At 38.0% G+C, this 19,404-nt stretch overlaps 1 protein-coding gene across 1 annotated transcript in view; it reads right to left on the bottom strand.

Annotated features, from left to right (window-relative positions):
* EIF3E (eukaryotic translation initiation factor 3 subunit E) overlaps positions 1–18,446 on the bottom strand; it is a 39,412-nt gene extending 20,966 nt beyond the window's left edge. The window contains exons 1-6 of the mRNA XM_056111156.1: positions 18,306–18,446; positions 12,461–12,575; positions 10,596–10,713; positions 8,012–8,054; positions 7,039–7,143; positions 834–959 (exon numbers count right to left, since the gene is read on the bottom strand). Of these exons, the coding sequence (XP_055967131.1) occupies positions 834–959; positions 7,039–7,143; positions 8,012–8,054; positions 10,596–10,713; positions 12,461–12,575; positions 18,306–18,395 (597 nt within the window). The 5' untranslated portion in view covers positions 18,396–18,446. The remainder of the gene's footprint in view (positions 1–833; positions 960–7,038; positions 7,144–8,011; positions 8,055–10,595; positions 10,714–12,460; positions 12,576–18,305) is intronic.
* Positions 18,447–19,404: the final 958 nt, after the last annotated feature.

Genomic DNA, 19,404 nt, shown 5'->3' with positions numbered 1-19,404 from the left:
AGTCCTGAGCATAGCTGGGTATGGTCCTCAAACAAAAGAAAACAAAACAAACACAAAAAAACCCCTTCTTTCTTCTAAGATATATACAAGAGGTCAGAGAAAGACAGTACACTGGGAAGGACACTTGCCTTGCATGTGGCCAACCCAGGTTCAATCCCCTAGCACCCAGATGTCCCTCAAGCCCAAACTGTTTCTGAGTGCAGAGCCAGAAGTAAACCCTGATCACCCTCTGGGTATGGCCCCAAACCAAAATGCAACAAAACAAAACAAACAAAAAAAAGACAACACCCTCGCCAGCCCCTGAAAATTTACACTGGAAATATATACACTGTAATCCCCTCAATCCTCCACTCTGCCTGATCGCCATCGTTTGAAATTATTCTACGGTTCTCAAGAAAAATTTTCACCAAGAAACTTTTAGTCTGCCACAATTATAAAGACCTCAAGACACTGAAAGACTGAAATTTTTCAAAATATGTGCCCTTAATGAGGCATTAATTTAACGAGAAACATATTTTGTTTAAGATTTTAATAATGGGTGGCACAAACACTATTGTGTCATTTTCATTAAAACAATAAAAAAGGCATTAAAAAACATACAAAAGAAATAAAAACAATATTCCAAAGTCAGAAGAAAGTCTAACGATTTTCTGTAAGGAGAGGCAGTGAAACCTGCTTCTCCACTAACTCACAATGCTATTTTCATAGGACAACATCTAATCCTTTTTGTTTCTTTAGCCTGTTCTTCCTTTCAAAAAGCACAAAATGTATCCTTCATCAGAGATCAAGGACATAGAGAACTTTCAGTAACTGTCTGAAAAAGCAGAACTCACATTATTATCTATGGTTTCTTTCAACCGGGTAAGGTCTTCCATGGCTGCATCCCAATTCTGCATTAAGATTTCAGAAGCCAGTTTCCCCCAGAGTGAACTCAAAGCATTTCTATCTGTTGCTGGAACCTGTTTAAACAAGCATAATTAATTATATTCTGAGTTTTCAAAAGAAAAAATGACAAAATATATTTTACATCCTCTGACAGACCTGTTCCTCTTTCCCCAAAACGTGAGTTATCTAAGTCCATACTGCATCACGTTAACTCAAACAGCTCAATTTAATTCAATTTACTAGAACTGCGAAGGTCTTTGACATTCATTCTAAACCAGAAATTAAAAAGTAACTTAAAACTCAAACAAAACACACCAGTGTTTTAGAATTACCCATTTTGCATAACATATATAACTAAGCAAATTTTTAGGCAGTGAAGTTAGTTATAAAAACAAGATAGTTAAAATATGTTGCTAAAATCAATAGGGTAAGAAATCAAGACTCATAAAACTCCTCTATCATGTCAAGAGAAATTATTTCCAGAAAAAAATTCAAATTAAGACACAAATGAAAGGTAGGCATAAACAGATAAAAAGGTTATCATTAATATCAAAGGAATATAGGGCAAAATGATCTGTCAAATAAACTTAAGAAAAAAACATAAACAACATTTTAATTTTCACTTAAAAATATTTAAAAATGAAATTTAATTTGAGCCAAACTATTCTGTTTGTCATAAAAATCACAGAAATCATACAATATCTCAACAGATAATCTAAGTTGAAACTTTAAATATTATACTAAAACACAGAGTAGTATAATTATAAAATGCTATTAAAGATTGTAATTACAATCTAAATAAAACTTTATAGACAGGATTGGAAATCTTGCACCAATAATATTGCTTTCGATATATGCTGAACCAAACATTTATACTTTAGCTTTCTACATACATAAATGAGGCTAGTTTGCCAGTTATTTCACTCAGCAATGGACAAAAAAATTTAAAAAGGGCGGGGTAAGGGTGGGAAATCCACTTTTTAACAACTCAATACAGGGATTTCATGCACAGCGGGTAGGGCTTTTGCCCTGCATGTGGCTGACCCAGGTTCAATTCCCAGCATTCCCTGAGCACCGCCAGGAATAATTCCTGAGTGCAGAGCCAGGAGTAACCCCTGTGCCAATGCCGAGAGTGACCCAGAAAAAAAAAAATTCAGAAAATGTAAGTTATTATTAAATTAATGTGAATAGAAATTTATTTTTAGAATCAATGTGTTAATAATTAATACAATTATAATGCAAATAAAAATAAATATTTTAAAAAATTCTCTGAATTTTGAGAACAATACTTAGATCTAATTCAGTCTCTATCCATATATTGATAGACTACCTTTGATGGCAGTAACTGAAAGATATTGAATCAAGTTCAGAAAATAGGTAGAACAGGCAAATAACAGAAACTGAATTTTAAGTTTTAAAACACAATCATGAAATGATTACTGCTGTAAAAGGTACGGGCTGGAGCAATAGCACAGCGGGTAGGGCATTTGCCTTGCACACGCAGCCAACATGGCTGACCCGAGTTCAATTCCTCCGCCCCTCTCAGAGAGCCCGGCAAGCTACCGAGAGGATCTCGCCCGCACGGCAGAGCCTGGCAAGCTCCCCGTGACGTATTCGATATGCCAAACACAGTAACAACGAAGTCTCATGATGGAGACATTACTGGGCCCGCTCCAGCAAATCGATGAACAACGGGAGGACAGTGACAGTGACAGTAAAAGGTACACAAATCTTGTACATATTCAATATAACTGTTATAAAACTGGGCGTAATCCAAATGTTCACAATAAACAAATCACATATTTTTGTAATAGACTACTAGTCAGCAATAAAAACGATCAAGCTTTTGATATATACAACAGCATGAACAAATCTCAAGGATTTGCTGGTCAATTTCATGACTTCATCCTTTATAACAGCTACCTAGTACTCCATTGTGTAGATGTACCAAAGTTTCTTTAACCAGTCATCTGTTCTCGGGCACTCTGGTTTTTTCCAGATTCTAGCTATTGTAAATAGTGCTGCAATGAACAAACACGTGGTACTACATGGAAAGTATCATGCTAAGCGAAATGAGTCAGAAAGAGGGACAGACATAGAAAGATTGCATTCATCTGGGGAACATAAAGTAACAAAATAGGAGACTAACACTCAAGAATAGCCAAGATAAATACCAGGAGGTTTACTCCAAGGCTTGGAGGCCAGCCGCATACTCTAGGGGTAAAGGCAGCGCAGAGAAAAGGGAGCACCAAATAAAGGGTGTTGGAAAGATCCGCCCAGGATGGGAGATGCATGCTGAAAGTAGACTATAGACCGAACATGATTGCCACTCAATTCCTCTTTTGCAAACCACAGCACCCAAAAGGAGAGAACAAAAGGGAGTGCCCTGCCAGAGAGGCAGGGTGGGATGGAGGGATGTGGGGTGGAAGGGACACTGAGATTAGTGGTGGTGGAGAATGGGCACTGGTGGAGGGATGGGTACTCGATCATTGTGTAATTGAAACCCAAGCACAAAAATTTGTAAGTCTACAACTGTACCTCATGGTGTTTCACTAATAAAAATTTAAAAAAAAAAAAGAACTTGCTGGTCAAAATAAGTGCAGTACAGCTTACATTATTTTAATATTATACACATATAAAAATCTTAAAGAAAACTATATACACAAAAAGATTAACGTATGAATAAGGTGTAGAATGTGACTGTTAAGAGCTTTAAGAGGTACTTCTGAGGCAATAGAAATATTTGATTTGGTGACGACAAAAACCCATAAAATCAAATTATAATCTAAACAAAAAATTTGAGTATTAAAATCACTGTCACTGTCCTCCCATTGTTCATCGATTTGCTCAAGCAGGCACAGTAACATCTCCATTGTGAGACTTGTTACTGTGTTCAGCGTATCGAATACATCAGTTCGCTTGCCAGGCTGTGCCATGGGGGCGAGATACTCTTGGTAGCTTGCCAGGCTCTCCGAGAGGGGCGAAGGAATCGAACTCGGGTCGGCCATGTTGGCCGCTTGCAAGGCAAACGCCCTTCCCGCTGTGCTTTTAAATTAAAATATTTAATCAAATTTAAGATGACATAAATTTTAAGATATACTATTCTTTTTTTGCAGAACTAATTCCTACATCCCAATTCTGGATTTTTTAAACGCACTAAATTATATAAAACAGGTATCATTTTCACTGACAACACTGAAGACAGTTCACTGATAGGTAGAAAACGTTGGTTCAGATCTTAAGGTCTGGGGCTGGAAAAGTGGCCGAGTGGGAGAGCTCATGTCCATTAAGCACAAACCCCGTGTGGCCCCAAGGGCGCCGTTGTTACAGACCACAGTTGAGCTCTACTTGGTAGGTAAACTCTGGCAGAACTGATTTCCAGCCTGAGCACAGCTGGGTATGTTTCGCATGAAAAAAGAAAAGGTCCTTCAGAAGTTTGCTAAAGTTATCATTACTCAGGCTTTCTTGGGCAGCCAAACAGTCAAGTCCAATACAAGTAGCGAGTATTAGATATATTTAACCAAAAACAATTACAAACAACTGGGAGAAAAAAAAAATCCTAAAAAACAGCAACCTTGGTGTCAAACAGCAATCTTGAATCTTAAAAATCACTTTATTTCAAATAGTTACTTGAAGGGGAAGAGTTTTATTTAGGAGTTAGTTCAAAGACAACAGTGATGAAAGAATTAAACAAAATCACCGCAATACAGTCAAACAACTTCTAATAACAAAATGTGTTTAAAAATGAATACCAAACTTGCCCAACTCTTCATTTCAAATTAAAGTATTCCTTAGAGCACAACTAAAGCTTCACAACCAAACAAGTTGCATCGAAATACTCCTTGGTATAAGACAACAAGTTCTTATAAAAGTAGATCCTAGGGTCACACAGCTTTAATTTATACAACACTGACCTACAATAGGTCACTTGGAGAGTCAAATTCTAATCTCAGAACATAGTTACAATGGTTCTTTCATAGCTTATGTTTCCCTAGCCATAGATTTAAAAGAAAAATGAACCACCAGAACAGAATTTAGAAAAAGACTCTTGAATTAAAAAAATTAAAGGAATAAAATTTTTTTAATATATAATTCATCCCAAATCCAAACAGACTTTTCACAGTATTTCAAATATACATATTTTAGCATAGTACCTATATCTAAATCAAGAGAATAATCTATTTTTTTAAACAACAGTTTAAATAGCTTTTTAGAAGCCTCTATCAATATGCCACATGAAGTGGTCAGCTCCCACCCACCACAAATGTTTTGTGGCAAAAGTGGGGCAAAAATTTAAAAGCTAAGTGTTCATAGTTTGTAAGCACTTATCAGTAATTATGACTTCTCTAAGTGTAAAACTTTTGCATTCAAATCATGGTACTTATCCATTTAACCAAACATCATCTGAGTTCCAGCACAAGGTTTGTTAGGCAAGGCAAAAAGCTTAAAATGCCTCTAGATTTGTTTAAAGACAGAATCTGAACTGGGATATTTATATTACAAAAAAAAAAATAGTACAAAATCACTGAACTTTTAAGTATATACCACTCACTTGTGAAATTTGCCAGACTAACCATATTACTTAAACACAGCGATACTATTAAAACTGAAACGTTACACATGATAGGGTAAAAGCTCTTTGCAGCACACAGCAAGTTTCTGAATCCCTAAAGGTCTGTGAGCTCTGGTACTGCTCTGGCTCCAGTCCATGTCATTACAGTTGGCTCCTCATACCAACCGGCTTTCAAGGGAGGATATGCTAGAAGAGTTTCAATATCTGGATTTCCAGCAGTTACCTTAAGTTTCCATGTCTTAGCAAAATGGCACATTCACTCACTGACCAGCAACAATAAATTTACTGTGCTAGAACGCTAACATGACACTAAATCTTCATTCTCAAAATTCACTCCCAGCATTAACAAATGATATGAATAACCAACTCTTTTCATGTACCTGTAATCATATCAGGCTTCTGATTTTACAATCCTGGTTTAAGCTGTTTACATTTCCAAAGTAATCAACTTTTACTCTCCTAAATCCTTCATAATATTCAAAGCAAAACTGATGGAATTTTCTGATAAGTCACAAGTTTAGCACTACCGATCATTTTCAATGCACCTGCAAATGAACCCCAGCTTGTCTGTACATTAAGTATTTACAAATGAGTAAGAAAAATAATTTCATTCAACTCAAATGTGAAAATAAATGAAAAATCTAAGAACACATCAGCAGTCTAAAAAAGTGAAGTGAAACGCTTTTATTTCTAAGTGTAGAAATTTCATGTATCAGTAACACCAATGTACCTACTCTCTAAAGCGGAAAATGTATAGGAGCCACAAGTCTTTTATGGCATGTGCAATTCAAAAAAAAGACACCTAAACAAATAAATAAGAGGCACAAAAAACACCTCTTTGGAACACAGAAAGTCTGAGTTTGACATGTAAGAATTCATTTTTCAACCTCTAGAATTAAAGAAATTAATTCACACAACTCCCTTTATCTAACGAAAGCATAGAATCTAAGGTGTCAGACAAATGTAGATAGCAAACAGGGTACTTTATGGTTAGCAATTTTCTGGAATAGTGGTATGTAAATGCATTTATCCCCTTCAAAATGAACAAAAAAAAAAAAAGAAAGAAAACCAATCCACATCACATTCTGACAGCTGAAGTAATAGGGATGTTGCAATAAGACTTAAAATCTAATTATCATCAGACTTCCATAATTTAAAACAAATTCAAGGTGGACAGCATTAAAAAAAGTGGAATTAGGATTAATATTTATTTAAGCATTTAGAACTTGCTGCTCACTATGCAGTTCAGCAATATTAAATGTTGTAACAGAATAGACTTATTAAATGGTGGAACTCTAGTTGATACTAAAACCATAAAATTACAAAACAATAGAATACATACAATAGAGATAACAAACTGGCCAGAACTTTTGGGGAACTCCAGGAATAAGTTTAAATCTCCCTCCAAACATTGAAGCCTTAATACAAGCATCCCCCGTTTCTACTTGTCTTTTGTTGGAAAAGCATCTTTCCCCTCCTCTTGCCAACAATCAAAATTTGGCATTTAATGAAAAAATCTAAACCTAAAAATATGTTTTAAGTAACAGAGTGTCTTACAAAAGAGAAGAAAAATTACTTACCAAGACTCTAAAGAAGTAAAGATATTCTGCTGCTCCAGAGTAATTTCCACATTCATACTGGAACTTTGCATACCTGTAGAGTGTATCTAAGTATTCTTGCCTAAACTAGAAAAACAAACTTTCATGAAATTCTGCTTTTCAATTTTGACAGTTTAAAAGTTAACCCATTTCCCTTTTAAATGCCCTTTGTCTCCCAAAATTGCCACCAAAATATAAGTATCATGATTAAATCATTCTATGACCCTTAAACGTACATTAAAAACCTATAGATTCAATATTCCTAATTCTGTCTCAAAAAATTAATTTTATTGCGCTGTTAGCTTGAATTACAGCTCCAAGTATGACATGTGAATCTCTTAGCTGGTGATTAGCTACCAAGCATTATACATTCCTATATAATTTTATGATTTAAATTGATATTAGGATCTCTAAGAAAACTGGCACCAAACTAGAGTTACTGATGAAAGAAAGGTGAAACTAAAAAAATAAGGGCTTAAAATCGAATATAACACCAAATATTCTATAAGGAAATAATCTATATAACAGTAACATGAGAAAATGAACTTGGATGCAAGTTAAAGAATTAAAAATATGCAGTTTCAAACTATGAACTTATACAATGGAGACAAAAATTAAGAGGTGCCAAAGAAAGCCAATATTCCTTTACTTGGGTTTAATGAAGGTTTTGATGTCAAGGACTACTATTTTTTGCCCAAAACAGTTCTAATCCTAATTTAGTTCTTTAACTTATTTGCAAATACATGACAAATAGGAAGGTAATTATTCTGAAACTATCTTTTATTTTGAAAACTAAAAACAATTTCCTAATAGGACCAATTTCTAAAACTTATTTTTTTTAAAGTATCTAATTCAAACATCTGAAAATTCTATGTTGTCAAGTCACAAATCTAACTGCATCACATTATTTTTAAGTTAGCTGCATGACAACAAAACACTTTAAAATGCCACTTACACCATGTTTATCTGCCAGGTAGTCAAAGAGCATCCGACCATCCCTTAATAGTAAAAAAGAAGAATTACACTATTTTAAAGGGTGTAAAAAGTAAACTTTTAAAACTTATAGCCAACCTAAAGGGAGGTTAATTGAAATATTTCAATATTAAATACATATAACACCTCATACTGAAATAAATAGAACACTGCATATTTTGAACATAACGTTCAGAAACTTGGGGCCTGGGATGTGGTTCAAGTAGTAGAGCAGTTGGCTCCATAGTAAAAGAATCTGGGATTGGGGCTGGGAAGATAGTTCAGCAGGTAGGAACATGCCGTGTACTGCAGAGTCAAGCCAGGTTTGATCCCCCCTACCCTATGAAGTCCCTTGAGCTCAGTCAGGTGATCCCTGAATACAGAGCGAGGATTAAGAGCCGAGCAACCCCAGATGTGGCCTAAAGACCAATAAGAAACAAACAAAAGAATCTAGGTTTGATCCCCTACACCAGCAGAAAATAAAAAGGGGTGCAGGGGTGGAATCAGAAACTTAAAAATTACAAACCTAAAAATTCACATCCAAAAATAATTAAATGAATTTCACTCAATTCAGACCTCTATAGCTTTAATGAAAATCACAGGTTCTTTTCCACCACATAAAAACTTTGGAAGCTTTAAAGTAATAAAATCAAAATATGCAAATTATAGTACCTGTTCTCTTTAAGATTAAAAATTTACAAATCATTCCTAATTTGAGTGCTTGGCTATGTACTCTATAAATGTGTAGATTCTAACATAAATATATACTTCAAAAAAATCTACCACTTATGTGCAAAGATAACAAAGACACCTCAGGTATATAATCACCATTTGATGCCTCACTGGGTACCTCCTGGGACACCATGTGCAGTTCAATATAATACGGTCAATGAAATTTAAATATGGAAAACTGGTGGAAAGTCATTTACTATAAAAATAGTTTATGCTGGGCTAGAGTGATAATATAGCAGATAGGATACATGCCTTGCACACAGCCAAATAGGGTTCATTCCCCAAGACCCCATAAAATCCAGAGGTAATCCCTGAGATGTGGCCCCAAAACAAAACAAAAAATTTTATGCTGCAGTGTTGCGAGAGATAGTACAGCAGGTAAGGCCACCAGCCTCACAAGTAGCCCACCAGATTTCAATTCCCAGCATCCCTTATGGTCCCTGGAAGCATGCCGCATGCCAGGATTGATCCCTGAGAGCAGGGAGTAAGCCCTGCGCACTGATGGGCAAGGCACAAAAACAAACAAAAGTAGTGTGTGTGTGTGTGTGTGTGGGGGGGGGGGGGGGGCTGAAACATATTTTGCATGAAAAAGACCTGGTTTTGATCCCTGGTCTTATATGGTACTCTAAGCAGTGACCAGGATGGACCACTGAAAAGGAGCCTCTGAAAATGCTCCAGTAGTAGCCCCAGAGCACCACTGGGTATGGCCCAAAACCGAAGGAATAAAGCAGCTTATAGGCTTAACTAAACAAGTTTTCAAATTTAGTGCTTACTAAACTATATGGAGTCCCCTCATTTAGTGATCAAATCTACCATCATCCATATTCTTATCTCTGTATGTGTAATTGTGAATATGACATAATACAGTACATCACACTATGCCATAATGTAGTAAAGGTAAGTCCTTACTAATTATGTTTCATAAGCTTTAAAAATTTCAGGTGTAACATCTTATATTAAAAAAAAAAAAGCAGACCCTCAAATCTCCTTTTGTTCGACAGCCAGGTCACCTAAGTTAAAATGAAATAACTTTGAAAGAGACGAGAACCTGGTATCTATCTCATACTCAAGGATCTGATCTTAAAAAAATATTTGGCAGTACTTCCCCAAATCACAACTGACAGATTAAATCCAATCTTAAAAAATTTCATTTGATTTTATGTTCTAAGAACTAAAGGTACAATGTGTTAGTATCAGCCGCTCCTCAGCGGAGCATTATAGATTGTTCAAATATATCACAACGGCAACACTCAACTTTAGATTTTGTTTTTAGACATTTCTAAAAACAAATGGTTTCAATTAGAGATATATATATTAAGAGAAAGGAAGGGAACATGGTTTTTCTGGGAGCCAAACAGTAAATCCATTTCCACTAAGGGAGAGTTAGTAATAGAATAACCATATCAGTTTCACACTGCCCTCCTAGGGATGGCATCAAGGCTGGAAGAATATGAGAGAATGCAGCGAGCGTATGATAAAGGGAGCTCAGGTTTCTCTTGAACAGAGCAACAGGTTTAACTAAAAGTTAGATAATTATTATTGGGGGATGGGACACGATTCAACACACTACAGGATGTTTAGCACATTCATCTTCTCTCTTCCTAGGAGCCAGTACAACCCATAGCTTAAGACAACCATAAATTTTCAAGACAATGTCAAATGACCCCAGATGCAGGGAAAACTGCTACAGTATGATCGAATTTGGGTAACTGGTAAAAAAAAAAGTTCTAAATGAGAATTAACATACCACAAACTTTCACAATGAGATATCAGGTAAGTTTGAACTGACACTTGTAATAATTTAAGAAAGAAAATTCTTAAAAAGAAAAGTTCACCTGGTTGACTGCATTTGTCTTGTAGTTTCCGGGTCTTCAAACATCTTCACAATTGGTTCTGTTTCTGCCTGAAGTTGCTTCAGTTGTGCAACAACTGTGGTCCTTTTTTCCCTCAAAGCTAATTAAATGCAAAGAAGCACTGTATTATTAAACAGAGCTGCTCACCCCAAGGAAGTCACTGGAAAGCTTTTAACTTGAATTATGTGTAAATTTATATATGTCCTCACAACTCAGTTAATACCTACAACAGTTTCTTCCTTCTAAAGCTACAAACACCAGTAAAGGAAGTAGGAATCCTGGTCCTGCTCTTAGTTTACCTAAGGGACAGCAGGTGGCTGGAGGGAGGAAGGGGCTGTTGGCAAGAAACAATATATATATATATATATATATATATATATATATTTTGCTTTTTGGGTCACACCCAGTGATGCACAGGGATTACTCCTGGCTCTTCACTCAGGTTATTACTCCTGGCGGTGCTGGGTGACCATAAGGGATGCTGGGAATAGAACCCAGGTCGGCCGCATGCAAGGCAAACATCCTACCTATTGTGCTATTGCTCCAGCACCAAGAAATAATAATCTAATCATTCTTCTACTTTCATCCCACTTCTTTTTATATCTGTTCTGACTCCTCTCAGATAACTATTAATCTACGTATCATACCACAGGTTTTTTTAAGTAGAACAAGTGGGATTTAAATCTAGTACGTAACTTCTATTTTCCACTATAAATGTAAATTTTATACTTTTCAAGCCTATTTCTTTTTAGTATATCATGAGGCCAGAGAAAACTTACACATAACCTCCCCTGCTAGCATGTTGGTTTTAGTTTCCCTCAGGAATAGCTGACCTTTCCACCAAAACTGAAATTTAAAGAGTTTCCCTTATTAAAGTTTCTATATGGGCTAGAGCTATGGCACAAGCGGTAGGGCATTAGCCTTGCACGCAGCAGGACCGGCCGAGCCGGGTTTAATTCCTCCGCCCCTCTCGGAGAGCCCGGCAAGCTACCGAGAGTATCTTGCCCACACGGCAAAGCCTGGCAAGCTCCCCGTGACGTATACGATATGCCAAACACAGTAACAACAAAATCTCCAATGGAGACGTTACTGTGCCCGCTCGAGCAAATCGATGAACAATGGGAGGGCAGTGCTATATGAGAAAGTATAAACCAGAACAATGTTTGTCAAGTACAGTAAGAGACTGTGAATTTTAATTTAAACATAGTATATGAGTCTTCAGAATCTTTTTAAATACTATGTAATATAAATCATGTATTTTCTAAACTTATGGGATATTTTGGGGAGGGTTTGGGAGAGGGGGCTTTTTGGGCCAACCCACCCAGCAGTGTTCAGGAACTAATCCTAGTAGGACTCACTGGACTTTATAAGGCACTGGGGATTGAACCTGAGTTGGCTGTGTACAAAGCAAGCACCCTACCCACTGTACTATTTTCTCTGGTAAGAACCTTCAATTACCACAGCAAACAGGACTTTGGAAAAACTATACCACACCTGTTCTTCAACCTGAGTGCTGAGCTTCCAAAAACTTGCTAATTAATAATTAAGTAGATCTGGAGATGGCCTCAGATATGTATTTCTTAACTGTTCTTTCAGGTAATATTTGTCGTGGGAACAATACTTTTAGAAACTATGGTTATACCCAGAAGCTTCAAGTGGAAAACATTATTTTTCAAAGGCATAGGAGGTACTAAATGACCTCCACCCATATTCAAGATATTGTCAGTAAATCTGATTTTTAAGAACAACTTACAGTCTCATGGTTTTTACTGTGAGAATATAACTTAGAGGCCCATAACTTTCAACCAGAGAATCTGATAGGCTTTAATACTAATGACAAAACTTACCATGAGGAATATCATCAGAATAAAGATTTTTGTACACATCCATAGCAAAGTCTACCATGTTGGTATCACTAAGAAGATCCAATTTGCCTTGTAGTAATTCCTTTTCATTATATATCTGGAAAAAAAAACCCATATAAATAGATGTACATATTGATGTTCCCACCAAAGCTCAACACAAAGACCTTTTACATGAAAATACACTACCTAGATGGTGGAGGGATAGTAACAGCTGGCAGGGCATTTACCTTGCACACATGCATCTGACCCAGGGTCACTATATAGCACTTGCTACATAGAGAGAACACTTAACACTGTCCAGTGTGAAGAAACACTTTTTAAAATACTACTTTAAAAGTACTACCACTGGGTTGGAGCGATAGCAGAGCGGGTAGGGTGTAGGTCTTGCACATGGCCGACCCGGGTTCAATTCCCAGCATCCCATATGGTCCCCTGAGCACAGCCAGGAGTAATTCCTGAGTGCAGAGCCAGGAGTAACCCCTGTGCATCAGGAGGTATGACCCAAAAAGGAAAAAAAAAGTGATTACCATTACCCACTCTCTCATAAGACAAGCAATAAACCTCCACTTTACCTAATAAAAGAAAAATAAAGACACAATCACCCCCACCTACTTGAACACTGTTCCTAGCAGCCTGGAATGGGGAATAAGGTGTGAAGGATCTAACACAAGAGTCTTGCCCAGAAAACACATTTTGTACCATTTCAGCTGCCTCCTAGTCCTCTACCTTTTTAGAATTTGTTTCTACACACAATCATACCTTCTAGAACAAGATTAAGTCCATCAAACTACCACACACACTCGGTAAGCACCCCGAGTTGTCTCTTCACACACAGGTAAATGTGGTAAAGGTAAAGGTAAAGGCCCTCCCGTTGATCGTCGATTTGCTCGAGCGGGCCCAGTAACGTCTCCATTGGAGACTTTGCTGTTACTGTGTCTGGCATATTGAATACGTCACGGGGAGCTTGCCAGGCTCTGCCGTGCGGGCAAGATACTCTCGGTAGCTTGCCGGGCTCTCCGAGAGGGGCGGAGGAATCGAACTCGGGTCGGCCATGTTGGCCGCTTGTAAGGCAAACGCCCTACCGCTGTGCTATCGCATCGACAGTTATTCAAAGCACTTTCACATCTACAAGATGCAGTGAATTAGCCTCTCCTTTACCCTTTCATATTTCTTCAATATACACAATCTCCTCTAATGCTTTCCCATCGTCACCCCTGAAATAAAACTAGCACATCATGTAAGTCAAACGTATTATATTTTCAAGGAACACAGAACCAAGTAAAGCAAACTCACATAAAATGAACTGTATTGATAAGTGATCAGATATTCTACAAAATAATACTGACATTTTTTGATTTAATCAGTTATCAAGACTTCAGAAAAAAACATTTTTATTAAAAATAATTTTGCCGAGAAAAGAAACTTGTATGAAGAGTCGCTATCCATGAAAAGGTGCAAGTGGTTTTACAAGACCAAAACCAAATTCCCTGAACTCTGAACTCTTATAAAAACAGCAGAAGTTCAAGCGAAAAGATGTTCGTAGGGAATTCACCAGAAGTGTAGCAAATGGCAAACATATACTGAAAAAAAATTTCAAGATCAAGAATCATGAAATAGCCTGGTTAAAACCACATCAAAAAACCTTTTTTAAAAAAGCTTAAACAATATCATGTAAAACTAAACATACTTTTCAGCAAAGGATAACTATTTTTAATTTCCTCGAGTTCAAATACTATTTGACCCAGCAATACTCAAGAGAAATGGGTGCATTTATTTAAAAAGCCATTTGTAGAGCATGTTCACAGCAGCATTACTTGTAATAGCTGAAAAAGTATAAGCAAGCTATGGTATACTTGTACAGTGAACCAAAATGAATTTACTACTATTGCTACAAATTACAAAAATGAATGAACTATTATTATCGTTAACAACCTATGGGTTCTCGTAATACTGAAAAAAAAAAAAAGCTATTCAGTGTAGTACATGGTGGTGAATGCCTGATTAGTTTTCTATAAAATTCCAAAGGGGCAAAAGTAACCTACCAGCAGATGTGCCTTTGAGCCATGAGAGGAATGGCGCAAGGAATCAACAGTCAGATTTTTAAGATGTTTGTAAAGTAAGTAAAGTAAAGGCCCTCCCGTTGATCATCGATTTGCTCGAGCGGGCCCAGTAACGTCTCCATTGGAGACTTTGTTGTTACTGTGTTTGGCATATCAAATACGTCAAGGGGAGCTTACCAGGCTCTGCCGTGCAAGATGTTTGTAATGTTTTATTTATTGATTGGGGGAATGGTTGCAAAACCGTGCTTACTGAAAAAAATATACTAATTCACTTTTCTATGCATAATAAGTTGGCTTTGAAAGGTTAAAGCTGAGTTTCAGTCTGCCTCATGAAAACTCTGAAAACATTCTCTTCCTGAAGCATGCCATCTTTTCTTCCCACCCAGTCAACTGCTTTTATTTGCAATGTAGTAACAGACTTCAAAACATGACTCTTGCCACCAGAGCTCATTTTATATCCACATCAGCTTATATCACCTTCTCTAAAATCTGTCCCACAGGTGTTCTGTAAAGGGCAGATAGTAAAGAGTTTAGATTTTGTGCATCAAGATCTCAAAATCACCTTACTACAATGGAGAAACAGGTTTCAAGAATTTTCCTTTCTGAAATAAAAACATAATAAAGGAGCTACATTTCTTGTAAATACAGATTTATTTGAAATTCAGTTTCTTCAGAGAAGGAAATATTTCACTTATTTCAAATGTTTGGCGAGGCACAACGATAATGTTTTATAACAGAAAATACTTGCAAATATTACGCTAAAACTTATTGGGGGCAGAGACAATACAGTAAGCAGGGCATCTGCCTTGCATGCAGGCAGCCTGGGTTCGGACCCAGCATATCTGGCTCCCGAGCCCTACAGGAGTTTTTCCTCTCTCCTCATCTCTAAAACATTCAACTTAACTCAACACCTCTTCTACCATTAAAACCATCATCGTATCTACTCTGCTCTGTCATATAACTCCTTTCTGGCTATCACTTTTTACTAAGGATCATTTTTAACTATTTCAAGGACTTTCTTTAGCAATACCACTGACTCCATCTATTTTCTCCAAATACAATCCAGTGCCAATTTTAAAGTTTTGAAAAAAGTGTTTTACATGCTTAGAATGATTATAAGTTGTTTAAAAACTGGTTATTATCATCACATTTGTGCATTTTTTGTATTCACTTATCAGTAATCCTTCCCCACTAATCTCCACTATTTACTTAAAAGTCTATCTCCATACAGCCCCACTGATCAACTGCCTGTTTCGAGTCAGTCTTCCCTGTCACCATTTCCAGTTCTTAACTAAAACCCATTGGTTGTTTCACTTCCCTAGGATCCCCTAGGCTACCAGTAGAAAACTCAAAAGAGCACTTACTGTTTACTGTTCCAAAAGGTTAAGTGTTATATACTTACTATTTATATCATTCTAGTAAATACCCCTTGAGGTTGGTAGTAGTAGTAACATTTAGCTAGTCAGGAATGAGACTGAGAAAAGGATGCTTAGGAATAAACTGCTTTGGGTAGATGGGGGGTGGGGGGTGGGATGGAATCTAGAATGGTGCTGGGGTCTTGGGTGGGGACGCAGGGGCAAGTGCCTGGGATGGAATCCTCAAAGGCTGCATTGTAGCCCTCAGAGTCATAGTCATAGAGCAGGATCCAAATTCATCACTCAAGCACCAAAAAACCATGTGGTCTTCCTCTCACATAAGAATAAAGAATAATATGACAAAAATATCCATTAATTCACTTATCTTAAAAATAATCACTGAAAGTCTTCACAAGTATTTTATGTGCCAAGAACAGGGAACAAAAACCAACCTGCTGTGCTCATGGTACAAACATACTTCAACACAGTTGCAGTAACAGAGTACAAATGTATCAATGGAGCTTTGCCCCTTCAGTATAAAACCATTATGTGTAACAGGCACTGTTTCTATCCTAACCACTAGTCTTCACACACTTAATCTGCTTCTCAAAATTATTTGTGCCAACTGAGTAACAGCTCATTTTTGACAGCACCCTGCTAGTACCATTTTTTGTTTACACATCCTCAGCTCCTAGCAAAGTTGGGTTGAATGACTGGATTTTATTTTGGAATAAAAAATTCATGAAAGCCCTATATTTAGTCACTGAAAATCATATCCTCCAGGAAAACTTTGGCATAGGAAAGCCATCTTACCAACATTCATGGAAGACAATTGGAAATGAGTTTTGTCCCACAAATCCTAGCTGACTTTCAGAGAACAATTTATAGTTACATATTTCAAGCCCTTTCATCTCCCTTGAAAAAACAAAATTGTTCACATTAAAGTAAGGCTAGTTTAGAAGCATTTCTACTCGTAGCTGGTAAAGAATTTCAAAATTGATTCTTCTAATCCTTCATCTTCAGTGAATTGTCCTCTCAGAAAACAGAAGTTAATGAACTACTTCGTGAAAGCACTAAATTATGGGTTTAAGTAACATCCTAAATACACTGAAAAAAAAAATCAAGGCCAAAACATATCCTTTAAAAGCTTTTTATGGAAAGACATCTTTGAATATTTATGAAAATGAACCTGCTGTTTGCTAGCATCTGTCTATAGTGTTTAGAAAAGATTCCCATCAACTAATGTCTACAAGGGACATTAGAAATGTTATCAAAACAATTTATAAAGTCTCATCTTTTACTGCTGTTGGAGCAGGAAAAATCTTCTTCCCAAATGAGGGATGCCCCTAAGTAAACAAGAACAATAATCTGAATAAAAAAACAGAATTAAGTTATCTGGCAATATGCCAACCCCCTAACATAGAAATATCACTTAATTTTTAACTTTCTAGAATAGTGAAAATACTTTACTGATATTATAACTAAGGACATATGCTTTTATACACTGGTCCAAACCCACACAACGTATAAAACCAAAAGTGAATTTTACGGCAGGATACGGATACTGAGTCGGCATGATGTCGAGAGGTTCTCTGATGACAACAAATAAACCACTGTAGTGAGTAGTGTAATTACAATTATTGAAGTGCACCAACAACTGCCCAATACACTCAAGATGCAACTCAGCCCACGATTTTCAAAACTTTCAAAACTGAGTTTTTCAAACGCGTTACCAAAACCGCATAGGAAAGATAACTTCAATTCAGATCGGCCACAACCCGTGCATCTATTCATCAGAAAACATTTTTTTGGTTACAATGAATCAGTTGGGTTTTCTTCCGGGGCGAGGGGTCGCTCCAAGCCACCCAACGCTTCCGGGCTGCGGCTACTTGTCGAAACATCGTTCCAAAAACATAAATAAATAAATAAATAAAATGCAATACGGGAAAACTCGCAACTTGACCGAAGTTCCAAGTGTGAGCAAATTACTCCAGCCGGCAAAATCATCAAACTACCCCTTTGCTATGGTCTCCGATTCAGCAAACGCGAAACACTCTTCCAACACTCCCATCTGCTTTCACAAGTCGGCCCCAAAGTCAAGCTCGAGTGTCTTTAAACGAGAAATACAAGCGAAAGGGACGCGGAAAGCCCCTCGGGAAGGGATGCGGAGACCCTGCCCCCGAGGTTCGGGATGTCAAGATGAGCAGCTCTCGCCGGGCCTCACTCAGAGACGCCCCCAAGCCCCGGACGACGCGCAATTCCCGGCGGCGCCTTCTTCCTGTCCTACTCTTGAACCGAACTCGCGGCTGCCTCACACGTGTCGGGTCTCGGGCTTCCGCCGCCGCCGTTCGGTCTCGCTCCGCATCTCGTGCCCTCCCCGCACCCGCTCCTCGCGCTCCCGGTGCCTCTCACCTCTTTCACGGAGAGAAACTCGAGCAACGGAAAGACTAGATGCCTATCCAAAAAGTGCGCGATGCGAGTAGTCAAGTCGTACTCCGCCATCTTGCCAGGGAAAGGAAAGACAGCTCTCGCGAAAACTTTATTGAGCGCGCCGACAAACGGACACGCTCTGTACTGCGCATGTGCGGTGGCTAAAGTTCTCGCCCAGGAAAGGGCGGAAGTTCAGCCTCGGAGCGCTCAGAGAACCACTGCGCCTGCGCGCGCGCGCGCGCGCGGTCGTTTCCTCGTCCTGTCCTAGTGTCTCTCCGGACTCGGGCCGAGCCGCAAATACAATGTTTTCGCCACTTGTACAATTGTTCGCTTTCGCCCTGCGGTTCTTTCCCGTAATAAGTATTTAAAAATGAATGCGGAGGCAATGTTTATTGTTGTCGACTGCGACTGAGGACAAAATACAAGGCTCCCCCCCCCCCCCAGGAAGTTTCACAGAAGGAATTACTTCAGCTTACAGTGGGCGTATAGTCATTTTTGTAAGCGTTTACTAATTTAAGGTGAGATAGATTTCTAAGCAGAAACAAAGGAAATGGCAGAAGAACCACAGTTTGGAGGGTGGTAGTCAGGTTGAGCCTATTGGAGTCGTTAGAGAAAACTCGGGTAGGAATTGGTGGTGTTCGAGAACATTCGGTAACCTTGAAGCTGAGACCTGTGCAGTAAGTAAGACACCGGGTAAAATTCCACGTTCAGAACTCAGAGGCCCTTGGAGAGGAAAGAATTTGGTGTGTTTCATCTAGCAGGCGTCTTGGAGCACTGGTGAGAGAGATTAGAGATGTTGCAAAAGGGCTAGGTCATGACTCAGTTAATAAACGCGATTTTTACTCGCATTGCTCTCAGGTTTTGTTTGCTCGTTTCTTCTCGTCTTTCAGGCTCCCTTATTTGCGAACAAGAGGTACCATTTTGGATGAGAGGTACCCCTGCTTTTTGTAAACCCGAGGGTTCCCAAAGAGTTGGCTGTTTTCCCCTTTTTCAGAAAGATTTATTCTGGAAATTTACCTTCTTTAACTAACCAATAGAAAGTGCATCCCGCTCTGCCCCTTCTCCCCACCCCCTCCTCTGG

The sequence above is a fragment of the Sorex fumeus genome, unplaced genomic scaffold (genome assembly GCF_029834395.1).
Source record: "Sorex fumeus unplaced genomic scaffold, SorFum_2.1 ptg000002l, whole genome shotgun sequence".
Taxonomy (NCBI): Eukaryota; Metazoa; Chordata; class Mammalia; order Eulipotyphla; family Soricidae; genus Sorex; species Sorex fumeus.
The sequence above is the reverse complement of the archived record's forward strand: the minus strand, read 5'-3'. Positions and strand labels throughout refer to the sequence as shown.